The 27,612-nt window shown below is 28.9% G+C and overlaps 1 protein-coding gene across 2 annotated transcripts in view; it reads right to left on the reverse strand.

The window, feature by feature from the left end:
- Nup188 (nuclear pore complex protein Nup188) overlaps nt 1-27,612 on the reverse strand; it is a 98,862-nt gene that overhangs the window by 38,294 nt on the left and 32,956 nt on the right. For both annotated transcript variants that reach the window (XR_012756984.1, XM_075370510.1), the window contains exons 11-16: nt 21,599-21,923; nt 15,493-15,626; nt 13,083-13,241; nt 12,101-12,205; nt 6,839-7,000; nt 1,620-1,771 (exon numbers count right to left, since the gene is read on the reverse strand). Coding sequence is in view for 1 of the 2 variants with exons in the window: in XM_075370510.1 (XP_075226625.1) it covers nt 1,620-1,771; nt 6,839-7,000; nt 12,101-12,205; nt 13,083-13,241; nt 15,493-15,626; nt 21,599-21,923 (1,037 nt within the window). In the remaining variant the exon portion in view is untranslated. The remainder of the gene's footprint in view (nt 1-1,619; nt 1,772-6,838; nt 7,001-12,100; nt 12,206-13,082; nt 13,242-15,492; nt 15,627-21,598; nt 21,924-27,612) is intronic.

Here is a 27,612-nt window from a genome sequence, read left to right on the forward strand (position 1 = left end):
AAGAGCAAAGACCCTGCATCAAATTTTGCTTCATGCTTAAAAAAACTGGTGCAGAAACCCATCGCATGCTCGTGGAAGCATTTGGTGACAATGCTATGAGTAAAACAATTTTTTGTGGTACAAACGATTCAAAGATGGACGAACGGAAGTCAATGATGATGAGCATTCTGGAAAACCATCAACAAGTGCAACACCAGAAAACATCACGAAAGTGCGAGAGGCTATTGTTGCAGATCGTAGACAAACAATCCAATTGTACATATGTCATATGGGTCCGTGCAACACATCTTGTCAGACAATTTGAACATGAGACGCATTGCTGCAAAATTCGTATAGAGACTATTGACCAGCGACCAGAAACAAAATCGCGTAGCTGTCTGCACTGAATTGAAAAATTCAGCGTGAAACGACCCAACTTCATCTCCAACATCATAAACGGTGATGAGACATGGGTGTAGTGTACAGGTATGACCCTGAAACTAAGCAGCAGTCGTCGCAGTGGAAGTCGCCAAGTTCACTGCAGCCAAAAAAAGCATGCCAAGTTCGCAGCAATGTGAAGTCCATGATGATTGTTTTTTTCTACATCAAAGGCATTATACATAAGGAATTTGTTCCTCTTGGTCATACTGTCAATGGGATGTTCTATTGTGAAGTTTTAAAGCGGTTACGTGAAAGCATTAGGCGCAAACGTTCAGATCTGTGGGGTAACAACAGCTGGGTTCTGCACCATAACAACGCGCCCGCACACACATTGCTAGCTGTTTGGAATTTCTTGGTGTCCAAAAAGACGGTAGTGATTCCCTACCCACCCTATTCAAATGACATTGCCCCTTGCGACTTTTTTCTCTTTCCGAAAATAAAATTTCAATTGAAGGGCCGTCATTTTAACACAATTGAGGAGATTCAAGAAAAAACGCAGAACGTGCTTCGAACACTTACACCTGCAGACTTCCAGGGATGCATGGAATCATGGGAAAAACGCTAGGATCACAGTGATCCTAGCGTTGATACAGTATCAATGCCCAAGGGAATTACTTTGAAGGAGACAGTGGAAATTATAAGTTATGGTATGGTATTTTATTTTTATGGTAAAATTCCCTGAACTTTTGAGTAGCACCTCGTATATACGAACATATTTTTTGCAAAGTTAATATCAGATATACAATAAATTTGTTACGTTTTTTTTAATCAAAATAGTTTATTATACATATATACATAATATACAATTAGAACATACAACTAGACAGCTGACAATTACAAATATTTTTCTTTTCATCACTATAGAACTAAGACTATAGTCTTATAGTCTTACTATAAGACTATAGTTTTACATAAGACGAGTCTTGAAAAATGTTTCACTTACTATGTTGCAGCAATCAAAAATTTTACAAATAGCATTTTCTCACATGTCATTACAAAATTAAAATGAATTATACCTGATAAACGTATTGGTAAAAATCAATTAATAATGCTTCACATAGAAAACCATGTAATTCTAGAATGAATGGATAAAAAGATAATTACACAACAACCTAAAAAGATTCTTTATCTCCCTTAATTAATTTAGAATTACTACTAATCAAAAAATATTGAAATAAGTTTATTATTTAAAAACTAACCTCGGTTCACTGAATAAAGGTTTACATAAATTTTTCCAAAATCTTTTGTGTGTTCTTAAATATGATAAAACGACAGAGCACTGTTCTAACCAAAGTGCATGCAACAACTGTATAGTGGCATGATAAACTGGATCTGACACAGTGCCAACCTCCTAATGAAAAAAAGTAACAAAATAATATAAAAATGAGAAATTTAATTCTAGCAATATGTTAGTAAATAAAAATTGTAATAAAATTATCAAATTTTAATTGAAAAGAAATGATCAAATAATCAACAAAAATAAATGTTTAGCTAACTATTATTTGAAGAAAAATTAAAAATAAATGAAATAAAAAAATAGTTTCACATAAATAGAAAAATTAAAAACAATCATTGGTTATGTAGAATCATTTAATCATCCCTTTTCTTTAAAAGTATGAAAATGTAATTCTATATTTTAAATTTAGCTATATTCTAATTTAAAAAGTCTATAACTATGAAAATAAGAATTCTTAATTACGAACTTATAATAACAATAAAAGGAAATAACTGAAGGTAGGAACTGTAAATATAAACTGTAATAATAAACAATGAAACAACTTAAAAGCCTGGTCAAATCCAAATGTAAGTCAACTTTGCATATACAAGCTCATATGTTGACCACACATTTTATGGAAGAAAATGTAGGAAAAAACCACATCCTATATTTGGACAAATATGGTAACTTTTTCTTTTTTTATTAACATTTACCATTTGTTAACAACAAATTTGAGTTTTGTTAAGTCAAATAAAATACATCCGGCACTTTAAAATCTTTTTAAGAATTTCTAAGTAGGAGTTGACAGTGGGCTTAAACATCTGTAACAACAGTAAATTTGTTTATTTAACCCAATCAAAAGGTATATTCCAGTAATAATTGTATATAATTTTCACAGCTGAAAATGACATTTTAATTAAATCACTATAGTTCTGTATAAAATAGTTTGAATAGTTCTATTCAAAACAATAGTTCTGTATAAAAATTACAACACATTTATTCAGAACTATTACAACCAAAATTCAACAGATCTACCAAATCATTCCTGCCATAAGGACTTTACAAGTCCTGCTACCACATAATTTAAACACATCACAGATAATAAGAGCAAAACTTCTTTGTTTAGGTTTTTTCCTGTTTAGCCTCCAGGCTACCTGATTCACCATCAGGTATTACTTCAGAGGATGATATGTATGAGTGTAAGTGAAGTGTAATCTTGTACAGTCTCAGGTCGACCATTTCTCAGATGTGTGGTTAATTGAAACCCAACCACCAAAGAACACCAGTACCCACGATCTAGTATTCAAATCCATATAAAAGTAATTGCCTTTACTAGGATTTGAACATTGGAACTCTCGACTTCACAATCAGCTGATTTGCAAAGACACATTCACTACTAGACCAACTTGGTGGGCCCTCTGTTTAGGTTTAATTTCAATTAACGTTAATTTCAATATAACGTAGAGGAGGGAGGAACACATATCATTCATGAGTGTTAAAAGAAAAAGTATGATTACCTGGCAGTATTCAATATTCATTTGATTTTATTCCTTTGATTAAATAAAAGATATTTAACAACTGAGTACTGCCATGAGTACTCAAATGGAGTCTCACTGTGATCACACAGCAGGCCGCATCTTATACTGTAGTACTGCCTACCAGCCCAAATACTCTAAAATTAAAATTAGCTTTTAAAATTCACAGACATTCCAGGCACCATATAAAACATATTTCTGGTACAAAAAAAAGTAAAAATTTTTGAAATTCCAAATGGAGTCACATGGCTCCCAAGGCAAGAAAAGTTTGAGTTCCTTGTTTTCTTAGTGGATGAGACTCTGGTGAAATCTCAGTTGTTGAAATAATTTTAAAGTTTAAGAGCATGTATAGAAAATATTTACTTAACCACTTTCTTTAAAGCATACATAGCCAATAACACTTTCATAAAATATCGGAAATGAAAAATATGTTAATTTTATGAAAATTGTTACCTACTGTAGTAAATAGAAAAATACAATAAAATAATTTACTACCATTGCATTACATTATTATTAAATAAAACTACATATTATTTACACATAAATTACTACATACAATAACATTACATTCTAAAATTGTCATAGTTTTTGTAATAAAATACCTGACACATAGAACTTTAGTGCATGTTTTTTGGGAATGGAATGTGCATATTTTCTTCTAACTGCAGAACTCCATTTTTTAAAACACATTGCACATCTTCCTTTACCTACTCAAATTAATACATGGTTTTGTAAAGACTGATTTGGAATTACATAAACACTGTCAACTTTAATTTAATTTTCAACTATTGATTCACGGAAATCAGTAATAGTCAATTTACGTTTAGTTATTGCTGAGTAAAGGCAATGTGCATTCACAATTATATTATATATTACATCAAATATAAATTTACAATATCACTTCAACCATTTCCTCAAGGAGTGCTATATGATGCTAATTGGTCTGAGAAATCTATTTATTATTATTATATACTATATTTTATTATATTTATACCTAATTATTAGGTTTCATATAATGCCTATTTATGTATTATATTTATACCTATTTATCATATTATATTTTGATTATACTGTTACTTCAAGATTTAGTATAACTTATCACAGTTAATAACTTCCACCATTTCAAAAAATTCAACAGTTAGTGAAGTGAATAAAAACCAGTATTTACTTTTACTTGCAATTATACAAGTGTTTACTTGCAGTTCTGTGAATAAACAACGGTAAACCAAATACTTGACAAGTATTCTCTTTACTTGTAAAATAGGGAAGTGAATAACCTTTACTTATAAAGCGTTTACTTGTAACTACATGCAATTACTGATTCCAGTCAGACTTTACTTAAAACGAGTGAATAAAATCCTAAGTTCGGAAGAGTATTCAAGTATTTACTAGTAGAATTTCAACGTAGCTATTTAGTAACCTTATCAAACTTTCATTTAATTTTTTATACTTGGTATGGCTGCCTTTGTCAACATTCATCAACCAAAAACTTACAAAGAAAGGCGAGTATTGAGTCCAAGAAGATATGAAGAACTAATCCGTTTTACAAAAGAATCAGTTGAATTTTTGACGAACGCTTTTTTGGAAGAAAGTAATGAAAAGCAAGGGGGTGCTCTGTCATCGCAACAGAAGATGGAAGTTTTTTTGCGGTACTTATCAGACCCTAGATTTCAAAACTGTGTCAGTGAAGACTTCGGGATTCACCGTTCTACAGTATGCAAAACTTTCGATTACGTTCTGAATAAAATAAACGAAAAGGCATCTGAGTGGATTCACTTTCCACAGAATGCTCATGAGTTAAATGAAGCCAATGATGTCCCAATGAAATGAAGTCCCAATGTTGTCTCTTTTTTTACGCTTTTCAGGCTGTCCTGATTTTGAATGATTTTTGTCTGGTAACTTGTTAGCGATTTCGTTAGTAGGCTGAACTGGGGTATCTTCTTGAATCCTATTTTCAATTCCTACATTGGTTGCTCCCGGTATCTGATGCAATACAGGATTTTCATGAATTTCAAGTAACTCAAGGAGGTTTGATTCCCATTTTAGTAATTTCACTGCTCTATTCCCACTTTTATTTTTGTCAGTTTTCTTTTCAATATCTGTTTTCATGTTATTTAATTTTTTTTTAGTTTTTCTACTGTAATTGACTTCCCCGCACTTTTCTGATATTCCTTCTGAATAGTGTTCCATGCTTTTTCTTTGGCAGCAATTCTTTTAGAACTCATAGACCGGTCTAAAACAACGGTGTTGTCTTTAAGAATATTTACCAAACAAATTCTGCTACTTTCTGACGCAGATGGTTCTACTGGTTCTTGTACTTCCAAATCAGTCTCTTCACTAGACATGATGATGTTTGCTAAAAGACTGACATGCAAACAGTGCTGGATTGATTAACCTTTTCAGATCATGTAGCCATTGAACTAGCTATGTACGGCGTCAGTTTTAAAACGCTGTTACAAAATCATTTTATATGGCATCTAAGTCGCTTATTTTGTTTATACGATGTAAAATGTTTTATTTAGACTAGAAAGAATATAACCATTTTTTTCTCAGAAATGTATAGCTTATCTTACTAGCAACATATCGATGTATTGAAACACATAATAAATTATGATATACGGCACACAAAAAAAAGAAGGAATTTGCGGTCATAAATACATCACTTTACTTGAGGTCTATAAATATCTTTTCTGACAAATGATATCGGTAAACATGTAACACATAACGATTCGCAATGAATAAGAGTTTACAGTAAAAATGGTTTTTTGTCAATATGAATAGCCTTTTGAGTGGTGGGAATTTTTATAAAACGTAGTTTTCTGAATCTACGTTCACTTATACTAACATATGTTACTAATCTGTGATTTATGACACGGGTTTTTCATCATATTTTGCCCAATTTTCAACCGATTTGCTTGAAAGTATTATTTTTAAAATGAGCAAACTATGTTTCATAACAGAAAGAAAAAAAAAAAAAATTTTGCTAATAAAAAACACGGTAGAAATGCGCAAAATAATTCTGCAATTAAATTATTGTAATTTTTGAGGCAATCAGATACCAACATATTTTCGCGGATACCAATCAACCGCGGATCATTGTGATGGGAAAAGATTAAAACAAAAGAAACGTTTGATATATTGACAAACGTGTCTGAACATGATGATGTACAGGATATGAATCATATAAGTGTTTACTTGATAAGTAAAGAGAATACTGGATAAGTAAATGCAAAATGGGAAAACTACTGGCAAATACTTGGACAACTACAAATGTTACAAGTGTTTACTTATAAGTATTAGTAAAAGGTTATTCACTTAGTCTCAAAGGTTTACTTTACTTGACCAGTATTTACTTTAAAGTAAAAAGTATAGTTTATTCACTTCACTAAGTATGTAGCATTAAAATGTCTCTTCTGTCTTTCCATTTGGTAACACTTATATTCGTTGTATTTTTTGTATTTACTATTTTCTAATTTTCTTTTGAACTGGTAGAAACTGTTTTGTTATGACATATATAATAATTATTATGTAAGTCTATCATAAATATATAATAATATAACATAAATAAATAATATTCATTTTTTAAGGCTTTAAAAAATATCCACAATAGAAATTAGCAGATTAGTAAAAGTAATTTATGTATAAACATGTACACTAGTTAACTTACATTATCAATAACACACAAAGCAAATGTTAAAACACCATTATTATCTCCCTCTTGTTCTTTTTCATCATTTACACATTCCTTTAATTCCAATACATTAAGGAAAGCCTCAGCAAGACTAGCTTGGCGATGGATACATTTTGCTATGAACTGCAATATTGCCACCTAAATATAAAAAATTATAACAAAAAGCCAAGGAAAAAAATTTACAAAAAAAAAATTAAAATAATGTAATTAATAATAATAATTCAAAAGGTGTTTTTAAACAACCATTAGAACTTATATATCACCAAAAATAAAAACAAATTAATGAATTTTGTATTAACTTAGAAAAATGCCAGTTTTCCCATCATTTGACCTATTATCCCACTTTGTAACACGATTATTAAATCCATTAATCTTTGCCATGCCCAAACTTAATATTACAGGTAACGTACAGATTCTACCATCTACAATCCTAATTAAAACCTGCTTAAAGTACTAATTGCAGTAATCGGCCCGTAGGACCGGTGCCAGCCCTACAGAATGCCAATAATATCATATTATAGGAATAATTTTTATTCCTCTTAAAAAAAAGTAAAGGAAAAGTAAAAGTAAAAGTAAAGGAGTAAAAAAGACAAGGAAATCTACATAATTTTTTCCACACTGAAAGCTCTACTCTAGGAAATGAAAAGATAGAAAAATAGAGTTTAACAGAAAATGAAATGTCCACCAAACAAGAAAAATAAATCTGCTTTCACAAGATGCTACAATAATGAGTACTTCAAATATGGTTTTACACTTTGGTCGGATTCTACAGAAGACTATGTACGTCCAATAACTTAACTTAACTTTCTTACATAATATGTAAGGAAGTTAAGAATAATGATACCATGAAACCATCAAAAATGTTGCAACATTTAAAATCAAGACATCCTGAACTAGAACAGAAATATTGGAATATTTTGAACAACAAAACCAAGAATTTAATTTCCCAAAGAAAAAAATTTAAAGAAACTTTTATTCAAAATAAATCAACATAAGAAGTAGGCTTTTCCTTGCGAGAAAAAGTGCTTACCAGACTTTACAAATTAAGGATGGAAGTAGATATTACTGGTAGAAAAACAGTCTCCATTATCAAAATATTTTTCCAATATGAATTGAATTGTGAAACTGGCATATTTAAGTAACATATTTTCTTACATAAATGACTTAAATTTAAATTTGTAGAGAAGTATGTCAATTACATTTAATTTATTTAACAAAACTGATGCATTTAAAAAAAAATTAAATTTTGGTTAAAAAAAATTGCAGAAAATAATCCTGATGTATTTAACTTATTATGATTTTATTACTACACAAAAGAAATTAATAGTTTACTACATAAAAGTAATTAAAAGTAGTTAATATTATCTGAATGTAGTAATAAGTCAACATTTGCAATCATTATATGATGGATTTGAAAATCATTTCCCTACAAACATAAACTTGCAGGAGATGAATTTATAGAAAACTAATACTTTTATTGAGAGTAATTGCAGTAATACAAATTTATGTAACGAAGATCAAGAACATCTCTTGGAACTTGGAAGTTCAGACATAACATTAAAAAACAAATGTTTAACTATGAATTTAAGTAAATTTTGATTGCAATAAAAAATGAATATCCAAATTTACATAACAAAGCCATAAAAATGCTTCTTCCCTTTGTAACCATATATTTATGAGAAGCTAGATTCTCAGCTATGACACTTATTTAAACCAAAACAAGAAATTTTTTACCAATAAATTCATCTATTTGATTAGGTTTAAGTAATTTACAACTTGACATTGAAACAATTGTGCAAAATGAACAACAACAAACTTCTAACTAACTTTCATTATTTTCAATTAGTTTTGTAATATGATTTGTTTGTAGTTCCCATTTTTAAATAAAACAACCAACATTTATTTTTTATTATTTATTTTCTGATTATCATTTATACTCGTATATTGTTTTGCTGTTTATAGATAGAAATGATATTAATTATTTATTATTAATATTATGTATATGTAAATTTAATTACTAATAAAATAAAAATATGATTATAAGATGTTTTTCTTTTTTGCTCATCAAAAACTCTATGCTGAGGGTCTGCCGGCCCCTGTACATTTTTCTATAATTTCACTGATCCACCATAAAGAAAAGGGTTGAGAACACTGGTTTGGAGGGTAAATGCTTACAGGCCAATCTAGGAAATTGCCTCTTATCCACCCAATGACAGTACCAAAACCCAAACTGGGGTTGTGGTGCATACTAGGTAGGACCAGCCCAATCAATATTAATACTTAATACATACATTACACATATTAACATAAATTATTATGCACACACATTAAGAAAGAGCTAACTATAATATTAATTGCTTTAGTGTTTTTGGTACTACTTTACTTTATATAACTTAACTTTTTTTTCTACTTTGAAGTAAGGCAATAACATATTTTTACTTCTTTCTTTTTCCTGTTTAACCTCTGGTAATTACTGTTCAGATAATACTTCAGAGGATGAACGAGGATGATATATATGAGTATATAAGTATAGTCTTGTACAGTCTCAGTGCAACCATTCCTGAGATGTGTGGTTAATTGAAACCCAACCACCAAAGATTGTTTTGATTATAATAATTATCTGCAAAGCTACTTTATTTAAAAACTACCACTTTACATTTGGTTTCCATTTGTTATTTATATATTTAATTTCTGCAAATGTCCATTACAACAGATGTCTATGTTAATGCATATTATCTCACTTTTAACAAAACTATGGTTCTTATAATCATAAATAATATATTACAAGTGAGGAAATTAATTTTACTAGAAAATTTGATAAGAATACTACTCTCTCTTTTATTAGACAAGAAAAATTGTAATGGCATCTACACCAGGATATATTAATAAATCTTTTTATTTAGAAATAAACATTAGGTATTACAACTACCAATGTAAATAACAAAAGAACAAACAGACAAAGTTATAATTTCTTTCAAAAATTATTTATTTAGAGTAAAATCCATCCACAATGAAGATTGGCAGTGTATTTATTAACTTTTCAGCTTTACATCCTTAGGCCCCAGGTTCAGTCCTGGTCAGGCATGGTATTTTTCTTATGCTACAAAATGTCCATTTCCATATACAAATTTTGAACCTTGTAATGAATTAATTCCTAACAAAATATATCATAATAAAGCAGAGCTTAAATATGTTTACTATAAAAGAGATCATTAGCAATTGAACCAATTTTAAATCTTTTACATTAGGAAGTCATTAAAAAAATAAAAATCACTAGCTAAAAATATTTTTTTGATTTAGCTTTTAATTTACCAAGGGCTGACTTTCACAAAATATTTGGGAAATAACTAAAATCCTTTTACCCAATAATTTGTTGCATTTAATTTCTCCATTGTAAATATTATATTTTTTCTGAATTTCTCTAAAATTCCTAATATCAATTATGAATGTCATTTATTTACAAACGATAATTTTTATCAAGGGGACAGCAAAACAAGGGGCAAGGATCATGATTTAAAGTTCAATAAAATCAATATAATTCTTATTCATTTTATACAAGAACCCACACACTTATCTATCACTTTACAAATGTAATTTCCAAAGATTGAATGATCCCACAACAAAAATGTGCAGTTGATGAAGCTGTCTTGACATTCAAAGTAGAAGTACATAAAATGTCTCTATTCATAATAATACCACATTATGGAACAAAGAGAAGTTACAAATTTTAAATTTTAGCACCTATATGAAGTCTAATTTCTATGTAGTTTGGAAATCAATCACTAAACACTATTATTTATTTAATCACAATGGTTTAATAATTCTAAGGAAAATGTAGATAATTCAGTAGTGTGCAGACAAGATGGGTAAGAGCTTTTTTTTATATCTACAACTCATGACTTGCTTCTTCTACATAAGTGAAATTCTAGAACAGGAACAGAAAATGTAGAAAATTTGTGAAAGACACAAGTGTTTTTAAAATTAAGTCACGCCTAGCATTGTTAGGGGGTTGTCAAACAACTGTTCAAATAAAAAAACCTATAATGTACAGACCTACTTAAAACCCTTGTAATAAAGAATTTATAACTGAAATTAAATTAACTTTTTTTTTTTGTTAAAAGTTATAATGAATATATAAAGTAGTATGGAAACTGCAAGGTTAGAAATGATAAGGAATGGAAGGGTGAAGATATAATGAAAAATGGGAAAACTTATAGTAGAAAATAGAGATCAAAATGAGATGGTTCAGGCATTTAATGAAAATGGAAAAGCAAGGATATTTAGGAGGTTGCATGAAACAGAAGTGTTGGGAAGGAGGCTGAGGGTAGTAGATTTAAGGGAATGGAGGACAGTGTCTTGAAGGAAGTAGAAAATAGATGGTGGTACGAGAAGAAGATGCTTATATTTTTAACAGACCTGGCTAATGATGATCTTCAAAAGATAATCATAATAATTAAGACACTATGTTAAACCTCAAAAAAAAAGTAAAAGATTTGTCAAATTTTAATATTATTTTTCTTAATCTTAGGTATAAAGACAGCTAAACCAAATAACAAAGTTTATTTAAAGAACAAAGTTAATAAATATGGATTAAACGGATTTAATGTATTAGGTACATTTTAAGCATCTGAAAACCTATTTCAGAATGATAAGGTTATCTAAGGGTATTGCAATATTAAAGGTTTTATTAAGCATTTAGAGAAAAAAGTTTACTACTTTCAAACAGAAATATTCTCAAATGTTAACAGCACATAAATAAAGACTATTACTTAAATATTCCAGTGCTTCATTTACAAAATTACTACCATAGTAAAACTTATAAAATATGATTAGTATACATTTTAGAACTCAAGGAAGCACAACAGACAGAACCATAATATAGCCAATAATATTATAATTGTGCAACATGATTTCAGCTATCCATTTAATTTATGTTCACTACAGATGTTTTAAAATTGTACATAATTATTCAACTTAAAAATCCTTTATACATGATCTATTTCATCTTTTTTTTTTCGAATAAATGCTGAATATTTTGAGCAGGACCATTCATTGATCACACAACTATTTCTAACTTCACCATTTGATTTAGTTTCTCAACAGAAACCTTTTTTAGGCAAATTTTTCTTCAACATTACATTAAAGCAATTCATTATTTATTAATAAAAAAAAAATTTACTCAAATATTTATTTTCTACTCAAATAAGAAAAAAAGCACACAAGAAATACAAAAGTTACCTTTAGTTGACTAGATTCACAATCTGAATACAGTGGTTGTAAAAACATATCTCTGATGGTATATGGTTCAAGACCTGTACATAACATTAATGACAATCTAGTATTCTGAAAGAAAAAACATTATGAAATTAATACTGTATAATATTATGGGAGGGAGGAAATAGTAAATAATTTAATACAATTAAAGAGATATATTTAACAGACAGAAAATTTATACAGAAAATGTATTTATTTATACAGAAAATTTTTAACAACAAACAGTCATAATTAGTTTGTAAAATCAATGTAAAAATAGTAGTCAAAATTTTCATTACCAAAATTTGTAGAAAGTTTGAGTTAAATTTAACCAAAAAAAATTTTTTAAGGCATTAGAGACATCAAATAATTAATTAGACTTTTTATTTTACAAAGATCAATTAAAGTTGATGACACTGTTTATAATATAAATAATTTTTATTCACCACTTTTGTTAAATATGTTACATAAATAGAATTTCATATACATTTTAAATTATAACAATTCATTTTCAAACTATGTCATTATCAGATGACACAAAATGTATAGAAATTTGACAAAAGCAGAAATAAATATTTGACAGACATAAATACTGACCACAAAACAAAAACATGATCATAAAATGATAATCTACATACCCATTAAGTTCTGCTCTAGAAAGTCAAAATTATTATAATTTACTAAAATTACTGGGATATCATTGGACAGTGTAATAAATACAGTCACACACACAGACGGTACAATTGAATGCTACAATGGAAAGTTTTGATGAAGATCCAAAATGTAAAATATCAACAACAAATTCGTACAAAATAATTAGTATAGAAGGATAGTATGTATATTACATAACAAAATAAATACAATATAGTGAGAAAAAACAGAAAAATAATCAGTACAAAAAGAAATTAAAATATAGTATATACAACTAAAAATATAACTTAATATTAATAAATTAGTAAATGCATACATCAGCAAACCGTGTCAGCAAGCGGCAAGCAAGAACTCTTAATTTTGGATTGAAACTGTGATGTATATAACTGGCAACATTTAATACACAATGGTATTGATCCGTATCTTTAGGCTCTTTATAAATTTCTTCTTCAGTCGGTGATAATTTACTTGGATCCTGAAACAGTTAAAAATAATGTTTTTTTTAAATATAAAATTAGAACCATTCCAAAAACAATCAAAATTTTTATAAATTACATAACATACTGCACTGAATGATAAATTACCATTGAAGTAATAAAGATCAACAAGTAAATTGTTTGATATAATAACTTTTTCAATTCTTTTTATCATAAATTAAATGACTCAACATAAATGCCAATCTCTGTAGCGGAGTGGTAGCATCTTAGTCTTTCATCCGGGGGACCTGGATTTGAATCCAGTTAGACATGGCATTTTTCATATGCTAAAAATTCCATTCCCATATCCCACAGACAAGCTTTAAGCTTATGTGGCAAAATCATCAAGCAAATAAGAAATAAATAAATAAAAATACAAACCATTTTCTTCCCAATCCTAGCAAACTTGTTTTAGTTGTTTATTCTAGAAATGAAATGAAAGGTGACATCCACAAGATAAAGTAAATGAACTTAAACAAACATACTGTTAACAGCATATTCAGTTGCACCATGAAAAGGGAAATTTATGGTAACAAATTTACTACCAATTATAATTCACTCACGGAAATCTATGATTAACAAATTTCTTCATATATTCTCACACTCATTAATTAGTCTTTGCAATTATTTAACCATTTCACATACTTTGACACACAGTGTACAATCCCAGCTTATTCCTACAACTGTGTTTCTACAACCACTTAAATTTGATGAGTTGCTGCCACTTAAACAAATTAAAATTAACTACTTTAAAAATCAGTACTACTAATAAAGAATTACTGAAAATTATACCTCTTAATTTTGGTGAATTTTATCAATAGCTGATATTTTTTGAAAAACTTCAGATTGAGGTTACACACATTAAATGTATGTAACTAATCTTTATAAGTATATATGTAATGAAATGTTGTCTTCAGATTTAGATGATGTTTATTTTCAGTTTTAAACTTAGTTTAGGTATTCTTTTATGTTGTTTACTTTTTTTAGATTATATTTGAGTGCAATTTTTAAGTTACTACAAAACCACACCAGATTTTCAATACCTTATGAATTGATTTATTTCTTAACTGATAAGCTTATAAGAAACATTTGATAAGGTTTAGTGTAGAAGTTAGTTTTAATATTAAAAATACATTTCATTTTTGTAAGATAGGTTTATTTATTAAACAGGTATTCTTATTTATTTTAGCCATTAAACATTTTAAATAACTAAATTTTAAAATGACTGAGCTTCTTTTAGAAATAACCAAACAAAGCAGTTATTAGATGACATCAACTGCTTTATCTTTCTAAAATCTTTCAGAAATAAAATACTTATTTTTATAAAATAAAAATAATTCTGATCTCGATGAAAATATTGTTATGGAATTAAATATTCAAAAAATAACATCATATGACCAATAAAAAATTTTACAACACAATCTGAACTGTACTATTTTATTTATAGCATGTGGGTAATTTGCCTATTAGTACCAAAGCCAACTTACATAACCTGACTTGAGACATGAACTATTCAAAAAAAAAAAAAACTGTCACAAAAATTACCACAAATTATATAACAAAATTTCTTTATCAAATTAATAAATAATTTCTTTGACTTTATTTAAAAAAAGAAATAAAATGTAGCCTACTCCAGTTGCTTCTACTAGCTAAACTTAAAAATAAATTGTACTTACTTTAGAACACTGAACTACTTAAGAACACTGAAGTCTCTTTTCTTTGCAATCTGTGTATATTTATAAATTACACAGTGTTTAGAATATAAAGCTTCAATTAATGGTAATTGTTGGTGGAGCGGGGAAGAATTTAGAATATAAAGGGATAAAAAGAAGTCTGCTGACATTTATATAAATAGCATAAAATAAATTATTGTATTCATATATTTATAATTCTAATTATATCAAAACCAGTTAAGTTCAAAAATTGATCTGGAGAACTAAACTAGTCCACAGATTGAGGTCACTGGTTCTCAAAGAGTGAATCACTCAGCTGCTTCAATTTCTCCAAATGTTAGCACACTGGTTTTGTTAACATGTCAAACCTTGTGAGCAAAGCTATTTTTAATAATATATACTTCAGTTTAAACAAACAAGGAATACACAATATGATCATAATTACAACCAGCAAAAAAAAAGTTTTTTTTCAATTAGGTGATGAAAAGTTAAAATCTTATTATGTACCAATTAGATTGGTTTCATAGACTCTATGTAAAAGCAATGTAAATAAACAAAAAGAAATGGTAGAAATTACCTGTTGAACACCTTTATAAAGTATTATTCGATTAAGAACTGATAATGCTAAATGAACAGTATTAACTAATACAGAACTCTTCCCACTATTCCATGATGGAAACTTTTCTACCATATCAAATAAACGTTGTTCTCCTAAAAAATAAAACAAACAAACAAAAGAAATGTAATCTAAAGCTATACACTTTATACCATTGCACACCTATGTTACTATTAAATTGTGCAATTATTTTACAGAATAAAAAAAATATAAAAGAATTCAATTTAAGGTTTTTTAAATATTTAAAAAAGTTGGATCTTTTAATTCTGTAATATACCATTTGTTTGATTATAATTACACTTTGTGATAAATTATTACTAATCTTTTTTTTTTAATAAATTAGTTTATATTAAATGTTGTTAATTGTGTTCTAGTTGCAAGAGCAAACAGAATAAATAGACACCCTCAGAAGGTATTAAACTCTAAAAGATGCCAATGATATATTCTATAAAATGTTTTATTACAGTAAATAATTACTTCACAGATTATCAGTAACAGAAATCTAATAAAATGACCATAAAATAAATAAAGTATTCATTAAATAAAAACTAATTTTAATAGAACTTATTTGATAAATTATATGGAAACACCTTTCCAGAAGCTATTTTCAGAACTGTTGTTTCCTTATTAATAATAATGAAATGTCACCAGTCCCAAATTGGTTGGGATATCCAGTTAGTATGGGGTTAAACAATAAATCTGACTTAAAAATTATGATAATAATTTTGGTGATGGAAATTTCAACTTCCTAGGCTACTTCACCATATCCTAAATACAACTGCTCATATGCACATGCACACATGCATGCGCATACATACATAATCAAAACATATTTCAAAATACCGATCAACTCATTCTTACCCAAAACATATCTAATCACACCCACAGAAAAAACATGCATCTTTTTTCATGTGTATACTGATCCACTCATTTGAGTTACATATCAATTTAAGAACCACAAATTACATAAAATAAAGAACAAAATCAATACAGTGCAGAAATTTTTTTTTTAGATTACTCATCAAAATTAGCAAGAAAGAAATTTGATTACTACAATCCAGAAGTAAAAAAATTAAACAAACATGAATGTACAAAATATTACAATAGGCAGATCAAATGAACATTCACCACAGATATGAATATAATATATGATATTCACACATACAAATATTACACCCTCACATAAATATTATTTACAAATTATATCACAGAAACTGGCTGCACATACAAAGAATTAACTACATCATGCAAATTTTATACATATATAACGTAAAACCCATAAACTCAACACTTGAATGATGTGAAATTACAAAAAACTGAATTTAGAAAAAATTGATTAAACAAACATCAATACAAACTAAACAGATTTCTCATAGATTGAAGAAAAGAAACACTAACAACTCACAGCTAAAGGAATAGGACAATGGTTCTGAAAAGATCTGAGAGCGTATTTCTACAAATTTAGAAAGTGTCATATTTTAAATTAGTTTGTTAATCAAATAATATATTTTCACTTCACGATTATCTCGACATTCAACTTACAAAATTTTTACTTCCTTGTATGAAGTAAAGGAAAAATTTCAGTTTACAGATTTCAATGGAAATATCCATTTTAACCATTCCTGAATCCATTTTGACTAGTTTCAATGTGACGTCTACGTACGTATATATATATATATATATATATATATATATATATATATATACTTCATGTTGTATCTTGCATAACTCAAAAATGATTAGCATAAGATGTTGAAATTTTGGATTTAAGACTATTGTAACATCTAGTTTTGCACCTCCCCTTTTGATTGCAATTGACTGAACCAAAAAGTGCAAAATTCCAAAACATTTGGATTTTGGACTTTTTCTTAAGTGCAGTAAAGCCCTCATTGAGAGCTTTTCAATGATATATCATAAGTGGTATTTATTTTCATTGGTTCCAGAGTTGTCGCAAAATAAAATTTTAATTAATGAAATATTTGGATCTTACAAAGGAAGGCACATTGGTTCAAATCAGGAGACTTCATCTCCTTTTTTTTAATTTAAGTATGAGAGGTTATCTCTAAAGTAAAGACCGTTACATTGTAAACAAATTTATTCTGAAAACTTTATAATATTTTTTATTTCTCTTAAACTACATACCTTATACTACTTCTCTATATAATCGCCACATGAATTAAGACATTTATCGTATCAATACACCTGCTTCAATAAACCCTCGTCATATTCTTTTGCCGCCAGTCCATTTAGTCACTGATTAACAGCATTTTTAAGTTCATCGTCAACCACAAATTGCTTACTGCTCAAAAATTCTTTCAATTTCCCAAACAAATAGTAATCAGAAGGCACTAAGTCCGGACTATATGGTGGGTGATCGTAAATTACCCATCCAAACGTTCTCAGTATATCACATGTCTGACTCGCAACGTGTGGACATGATTATCGTGCAGCAATATGCAATCGATCAGTTTCCCATGTCACCGATTTTGAATGGCATCCCGTAACTTACACAGAATTTCGCAGTAGGCTTCTGCATTTATAGTCGTTCCACATGGCATAAAATCAATCAGCAGTATCCCAAACTGATCCCAAAAGACTGTGGCCATCAGTTTGCATCCAAATGGCTGTGGCTGATCCTTTGATGATCTGGTAGGTGATCAACAATTATGCCATTCATACGACTACCATTTTCTCTCTGGTGTGTAATACAAAATCCATGTTTCATTGCTGGTAACATTTGAATTAAGAACTCATCACCTTTTTCTGGGTAGCATATCAAAAATTCCAAAGCAGATCTCATTCGGATTTTTTTGTGACATTCCATTTAGACATGCAGCATCCAACATGCACAAAACTTTCTGAAGCCTAACTGGTCATAAACAATGCCACCAACAACAGCTCTTGAAACATCAGGAAAAAGAGGGCCAGGTCAGAAATTGTTGAAAGATGATCTTTTCTGATTTCATCATCAATGTGTTTCAACAAGTCCTTGATGATTATCTAGGGCCGAACGTTCTTCAGCATGTACATTAATGCTGTTATTTCTAAACCTTTCATATCAGACATTTCTTTCATTCATTATATTATCACCATATACAGCAACCAACTGCCTATTTATTTTATAATGTAATAACTCACACATAATCAAAGATACTACAATGCGACAACTTAGACAACAATGCAGTGTGTACATTACTAGCATGACGATGAATGACACAGGTTCGCCAACCTTAAGGAGAGAAATTTCCCAGCGGTCTTTACTTTAGCGACATCCCTTGTACAGTGATTTAATAATTATTAACCCATGATTGTAAAAACATTTTTACAATAAATAATTATTCAATAATAACGACAAAAAAAAATGTGAAAAAAATCAGAAGTTAGTGAAATAAAATTTTATGTACTTTTAAAAATATATATATAATTTAATAGGCAATATTACATGTGTGTATATGTAGTAACTTTGGTGAAACATCTGATTACTTAATATTAATTGAAAATTATAATTTAGAATCAAATTACTTTTGTTTCTAGTTTAATTTTATCTGCATTAAAGTTAACAACAGTGACTGAAAAATAGACCCTCACAAGAACATATACACTTAGGCATACATGCCCAATCTTTAATAAATTACAACAAAATTCTTATTTTTTAGTTCATTAATCCTCTGATATTATCGAACAATATTCTCCCTAAGTCAGAGTTGCATCATTTCATTTATTTGTTTTTGGTTTGATGTAATTCTTCTGATCTTAATTTGTGTACACATTCTCTAGTTTTCAAATCTTCTCTCTCTTTACATTCATCATACTCTCTTAATCTTTTTATTCTTTCTTTGGTTTTAACATTTTCTCCTCTTTATATTTATGATCTTCTCTTAATTTTGTTATTCTTCCCTTGTTCTTAACATTTTCTTCCCCTTAATATTCATCTTCTTGTCATTTTTTGAGATATATTTCTTCATGTTATCTTTCTTTTTCCTGTATGACTGTTTTTTTTTTCATTTTTGATTATTCACCAAACAATCCAAAAATAAAAACTGAATATTTTGCACCATAAGGTTGAAATTAACATTTGTAACCAGTATCCAGGAGTGCATTGAACGGAATAATTTAATTATTATTAACTTTTATTTATACAACACACCAGAAATCTAAAACTTTTGTTAATCAGCAACTCACGACGATACGAATAATACTGATCTAGTAATACGAGAAATAAAGGGACGTCTACTCTACCTAATATTTCATGTAAGATTATTGAATTAATAATTATATAAATATTTGATGCTAATAAAAACTAATATTTCAACAATTGTGTAACTGTCCACTTTATTAAAGAATTGGAGGATTGTATCTCACTTTCAAATGAAATAAGTTTAAATGAAGCGCAGCAAAAAATGTGTACATATAATTTAATAAGCATATAAGAAAGTCATGTGGTTTCCACATCAGATTTTTTATAGTAATATTAACATAAAAGTAAATAAATATTATAAACAACATACATTCTGTAAGATAGAGGAAAAACTGAAAAAGCAACAATAAATTTTATCAGCTAAGAGACTATCATATTTTAATATATCTTCAACAGCAAAATGATAGAATATCTTTAACTTCTATCATTATATAAGTTAAAGAATTTTCCTAACAGAAAAAAAAGTTTATAAATAAGAATGCTTTTAAACAGAAGAATAAGTATAACAAGAAAATATGTTTTTCTGAGATACTTTGACATGAGTGAAAAGGATCAATACATTTTTATCTATTTGTCTCTTGTATTTATCTCTAAAATGCTCTAAAAAATTATTATGATCTTAATAAACGCTAATAAAAGTTGTCATCAGTCAATCAAAGATGACCCTCAACCAGGAAGGCCTTCGACTTCAACTGATGACACTCCGATTCAGAAAATCAATGATCTGATGTGCGCAAATTGTCAACTGACTGCCAGAGAACTTGCAGAAGAGGTTAGCATCTTGACTGGATCATGTCATGACATTTTGACTGAAAAATTTAACACGCATTGAGTTGTAGCAAAGTTTGTTACTCGTCTGATGACGGAAAGCAGAAAGAACATTGAGTGGACGTTTGTCGGCTATTTCTTGAACAAGCCAATACAATGAAACATTCATGCAATGGATCATAACAGGAGACAAAAGCTGAGTTGGCAATTACAATGTCATGACAAAAGTTCAATCATCACAATGGACTGGCAAAGGATCTTCATACCCCAAGAAAGCACGTTAGTCTCAATCCAATGTCAAAGTGATGCTCTCTCTCTTTATCAATTTTAACGGAACTGTGCATTTTGAATTCTTGCCTCAAGGTGAAAGTGAACTGTGAATACTATCAAGGCATTTTACAACAGTTACATATGAACAAATCTGCAAAAAGAGACTAGAATTGTAGCAAGCCTTTCACCATGACAATATGCATACTCAGCTTTGTCAAATTCATCAGTTTTGTGCCAAAAATTATATGATGTTCTCCCTCAGCCTCCCTACTCGCCAGACCTGGCTCCTTGTGATTTTTTTTCCAAAATTAAAATCAGTGATGAAAGGACACCATTTTGAGACTATTGATAACGTTACAGCAAATTCATCATAGATCTCAAAGGCCATTTTTAAATGAGGCTCTCTAGGACATCACAGAATGGAAACACTGCTGGGAAAAGTGTGTGAATAAGAGAGGGGAGTACTTTGAAGGGGGCAGGAACCAATAATTTTTAAAATTAATAATAAAGATTCAAAATACAACGTTTCAAAAAAATTTTGTAAAAAATAAATATATTTAACTGAAAAAAACCTTAGATTTTTACTAATGATTTCAATCACTTTAAGGCAGTAAATGTAATCTAAAACCTTTTAAAAGTAGCAGGAAATCTAAATCAGATTAACAAAATTAAATTGTATTCTAAAATGTGACCATTTCAACATTGTTCTCCTTTAAAAATGAATGGTTAAGAAAACATTTATATGAAAGAAATAAGAGAATGATCTTCACAAACCAATATCTCTAAGATAGATTATGATCTTTAATAACTACATTCTTAAAAAATAATTACCTGTAGCCACAATACGAATAAGAGTTAAACCAGCATCTTTATTCAGTAAACTATACAAACAAGAATTAGCCATTAAATTAAAGGTTGGTCCAGAACTAGGAGTTGGATTTGTACCACCAGAATATTTTGGTACAGATGTCTGAGGAGGTGATAACTCTTCCTGAGAACCATTTAAACTCATATGTAGCAACTGAATACATAACCATCCAATTTCAACACGTTCATCAAGATCAACGTAATACCAAGTTTGATAATGTGGAAATACATCTCTTAAAACAAACATTAGTCCAGCCAATGCAGTCCAACTCACTTTAACCTGTTCTACCTGAAAAAAATAATAATACTTAACAGAACACATAATTTATCTGTTGACAATCAAGAAATTTATACAGTTTTACACCATTTACAAATACACTTTCAATTATCCATATAAATTATACATGTATAATGAGGAATTACTGAATAACATGGTAAATACTTTAAGTTTTTTTTGAAACCATACATCAAATCCCATTATTGCATTCTACATCATCCATTCCAGTCAAGCATTCCCCATGAATACTAGAATTAAGAATGTGAACAATAATTAGCACCAATATTAGGTTATAATATAAAAATATATATATATATATATATATATATATATATTTATATTATGAAAATATATATATATATACGGAAAGTTCGGTAGGCTGGCAAGAATAGCAATATTGTATACTTTTTCTGATAATGCAGTAACACAAACAAGCACTTTTTATCACAGTATTCTCAATACTGACTATATACATATAGGACAAAGAGTACTATAAAAAAATTAATCACACAATATACTGCAATAAAATGTACTGAACGGTACAACATAAATGAATGAAATAAAAACACTACTGTATATGCAACATATCATTGCAACATATCATGAATAATTGAGATACACCTCCATTATTTATGGATTTGTTTTATGGATTGCTTTCTTACTACAATCACTATTATTGATAACAGAAATTCAAGGGAAACTGATACAGGGTTGCCTTAAATCACAGTGATAAGAAGTCTATCTTATTAAAGTCACAAATGGAAATAAAAATAAAAGGAAATAGAAATAAAATTAAAATTATTAAAAATGGCAAGACAAGTTTATACTGCAAATATTTGTCTTCTAATAGGAGTGAAAGAAAGGTGAACCCAAAACAAGATGGCTGATGTGGTGACAGAGGATGATAATATAAAATTAGGAAATAGAGAACAGTGAATTTCAACACAGATGAATGATGGTGTAAATTGAAGTCACATTGACACTAGGTGGGTATTACAATAAAAAAAAAAAACTATCAAAGTAATATAAAATAGTCAGCCTCCATAAGCTATTGAATCAAACTTGAAAATTTTTACACAGTACATTTTGATAGCATATCAATGCCTAATTTAGTCATATATAGAAAGTCAGGAGTTTACTAAAATGACAAAATGGACATTGAGGCAGCTATCATGAAAATGATAAATTAAAAACCATACAAAAATAAAATCTATGTACACATAAAAATAAAATAATCAGTATGTTATATATAATAATCTTTTAATAAATACTACAACACTTATATACATATTAAATATTAAAAGAGCTTAATGCATACTACTATGGTTGGTTAGCTGGAAAATGAACCATATTTTCAATACATTCAAATATAAAAATAAACAAAAATAAGAAAATTAGATTCTCAGTTCCTTTTTATTGTTTTTCAAATATTTATTTTTATTGAAAAATTGACATATTTAAAAAAAAACATTTTTCAACAAATTAATTAAAATGATTTAATTAATTTGAAATAATTAAAATCAAAAACCTACAGTAAGTAAAGTAACTATTAATAGAAAATCCAATCATCCATGGTCACACAAAATTAATACGAGGTCTGTAGATAAAGTAATGAAACTAGTTCTTTTTGGCAGCCTAAGTGGCAACACTCTAAAGTTACTAGTAAACATATGGTTATATGAACAGCTGATTTATATTAGATATTAATATTTTAAGTAAACTGTTGCCACGTGAGATGTAAACAAACATTTTGTGAAATGAGTTTTTGTTGTACATTACAAAGATGAGTGATACAAACTAATATGAGCAACATTGTGCAATCAGTTTTGTGTTAAACTCGGTGGAATGCTACTGAAGCTTTTTCAAAACTGAAGAGAGTGTAAGGAGATGACACTCTGTCACGAGCCCAAGTTTTAGATGCAAGCATTTTCAGATGGCTGGGAATCAGTTGCGAATGATCCATGCTCCAGAAGACTGGTAACATCAAAAAGTGACGACTATGTTGAGTGAATCAAGAGACTTGATACAGTATGGACCAGTGATTAACTGTCAGAATGATTGCAGAACAACTGAATTTGAACCATACCACAGTCCATCAAATTTTGACAAACAAATTAGACATGAAAAAGTTTGTGTAAAATTAGTCCAAAAAAACCTCACTGTTGAACAGAAAAACAACAGGGTGGAGGTGTGCTGCTATCTTCTAGGAAGAATTGAAAGGAAGGATGAATCTTGGATATTTGAGTACGACCCAGAAACAAAATGCAGAGCAAGGAGTGCACACTTTCAAACTCATCACATCCCAAAAAAGCAAAAATTAGCAAATCATAACCATGCTAATTTGTTTCTTAATAGTAATGGCGTTGTCCATAGGGATTTTTTGCCTACAGGATAGCGCATTTAAGATCAATGATTCTTCCATTTTAATGATAAAATTGTGAGAAACAGATGTACCATAAACTATACCCAAGTCTATAATGACAGTAACTACTACTGCTATTGGTAGATAGAACACTAATTTTACCATCATTAAGATAATTTTTCAATTTTCTATGTTATTAACCCAAAAATGAAACTTAAATAAGAATTGTTTCAAAATTAACATTAGAACTAAGCACATCTTTTTTACTTCCTTGAATGAAGTAAAGGAAGTATTGTGATCACAATAAATTTCGGTTTTCAGATTTCAATGGAAATATCCATTTTGATCATCCCTGAATCCATTTTAACTAGTTTCGGTGTGATGTCTGTATGTATGTATCTCGCATAACTCAAAAATGATTAGCAGTAGAATGTTGAAGTTTTGGATTTAGGACTGTGGTAACATCTAGTTGTGCACCTCCCTTCCCTTTTTGATTGCAATCGACTGAACCAAAAGTGTCCAGAAAAATCCCAAAATCCAAAAAACTTGGATTGTGGACTTTTTCTTAACTGCAGTAATAAACCCTCATTAAAACCTTTTCAAGGATATAACGTAAGTGGTACTACTTTCATTGGTTCCAGAATTAAAGCCAAATAAAATTTTAATTAATAAAATATTTGGATTTTACAAAGTGAAGGCACATCAGTTCGAATCCAACTTCATATCCTTTTTTTTAACTTTTTTTTTTAATTTAAATATGTTGATTTATTAATAATAATTAACCTCTGATTATAATTTTTTTTTTCAATACAAACATACAATAATAACAATAAAAAAAATATGAAAAAACATCAGAAGTTATTAATGAAATAAAATGTTAAGTACTTTTAATTTTAAAATAAATGTGTATATGTAATTTATAGGCATATAAGAATGTCATGTGGTGTCCACATCAAATTTTTTATAAATGATAAATTTCCCACAGACTTAACGTATATATTTTACAATATGTTTCATTTTTGTAATAAGTATAAAAAAATTGACTAAGATTTACACTCAGAGTCTTCTTCATTAAGAAAGGAAGAAAATTTTACCATGGAGCATGGCATTCAATGAAATAACACATTGAAAGAGAATTAGATTTATTAATCTTAAATGTTCTAAAATCCCTCACCATTTAGGAGGAAGCTATAAATGACTACTTCATTATCCAATTAAATTAATTATGCTCCATCAAATTGTTGAGTCTTATGTTAAAAGATTATGAATTATTCTGTTCAATATATCAAATGGCTAAGTAGACACCTCAAATGTAAGCAATAAAAGTCAGCCAAAAAAAAATATGGAACTTCTCACCCAAAAAAATAATTAAGAAACAGATAAGTAACTTCTTATAATAATGTCATCTTATTATTATGTACATATTAAGTACAGTAGGACCCTGATAATTCATCACCTTTGGGACTGAGGAGGTGATGAATTAACGAAAATGACAAATTACCAAATAGTATAACAAAGGTCAGGTTACATAAAAATTAACTCTGCATTGGCCTAACCATTATCACCCTTCCTTCCTATTACTAAACGTGTCATAAAAAGATTGCAAACTGATGAAATTTAACTACGGTATTCTACTGAACATTTAGTATTTTATTATACAGCAACATGTACGAGTAGTATGTTTACATAAGTAAATCATTTACTAACACAATTTTATTATAAAATTACATATACACTGTACTGTACTTAAAAAAAATCACTACATGTACAACACTATAATATGTAAGTCAAAGACTAACGCATAGTACTGCAGAACATAGTAGGCCTATGTTTTGTTATTTAAGCACTTATTTATTTAAAACCTATCATTTAAAAGGTGCTATATTTAAATTTATGTTTACATATTTACACTTTATTTTACTTTCTAAAGTAAACCTTCCTTTCTTTTTCTAATGCAAATTGACAAACTTGTTGCATAGGAATTAACTTTGTCACCTGCGCTTCTATTTGATCGGAATACCATTCAATGCATTTCATCAGCATCTGCCCTTCTTTGTAGCTCATTTTACTCACTGGTTATCATCGAATTCTTTATCTTCGTTCCTCTAGATTTTCTTTACTTTTAATAAATTTCTTAATTTTGTCTTAATTTTTAATTCATCACAAATAATGCCTTTTCTGGTAAATTATATCTTCTAAGATGTCGCTGAACTTCAAGCACAAAACAGTCGTAAAACCATTAGCTAAAAATTTCTTGCGTCATCCAAGCATTCCACTGAGAAAAATATTTCACCGGTAATAAGTTACGATTTATATGTTTAAAAACTCTCAGGTTTTTTGACTTGCTAATAACAGCTAGAGGAAGTCAATGACAACAGTTTGCATTACAAAATATAAGAATACAGATGCATTCTTTCCTTACTTTGTATCCAGCTGCAAAATTCTCAGAAGATGCTAAGGTTTTCTTAGGAAGCACCTTCCAGGACAATCCTGTTTCGTCACAGATATACACCTGCGCACAACTTAAATTAAGACTTTTAATTTTTTAACTAAATTTTTCACAATAGTCAGATACAAACTGACTGTCAGCGCTTCATTTTTTGCCATCAACTGCAAGCTGATGAATTCTGTCCTTGCTTTAAACCATTTAGCCAACCCTGGCTGGCTTTAAAATTTGGATCACCATTTAATCGTTCATTCATTTGAAGAGCTGCCTCAATAATTAATGAGCCACTTACAGGTAGGCCTTAAATATGATACTGTGCAAACCAAATGTACACTGCCTCGTCAACTTCAGCATTTTCTGCTGTTTTCATTCTCTTTCTGGTTGCTACATCATCGTCAGTAACTTCCACTTTAATCATAAATTCTTCTATTTTATCAGCATTTTTTTTAATATAGTTTACTGACATACGAGGGATTCCGAACTCCTGTAGTACTTTAATGGCACTTTCACCTTTACACAGGCGTTGAAGGATCTCAAACTTTCTTGTCGATTCTCAACTTTTATAACTTCCACGTTTGCAGGACATTTTTCTCTGCAAGTACAGTATACAATAATAGGTACGACCCTGCGACACTAGTACGAACTGACTCACATGACACAAAGTTCACTACTGTAATGAATTTCAGAAACTGAAAGAAAATGGCGTAATACAGTATTTTTGATAAAGTACTAAACTTCGTAAGAAATATGAAACACTGATTAAATAGGGCTCAAATGAAAATGTTTATATGAATGAAAGGTATGTGAAATAATTTTATCAGTTCTTTTCTCACGCGATTACTGTAACTTATACATAGCATTTGGTAGGCTCATATAAAAACAATGATTGCAAT

The sequence above is a fragment of the Lycorma delicatula genome, chromosome 7 (genome assembly GCF_047948215.1).
Source record: "Lycorma delicatula isolate Av1 chromosome 7, ASM4794821v1, whole genome shotgun sequence".
Classification (NCBI taxonomy): Eukaryota; Metazoa; Arthropoda; class Insecta; order Hemiptera; family Fulgoridae; genus Lycorma; species Lycorma delicatula.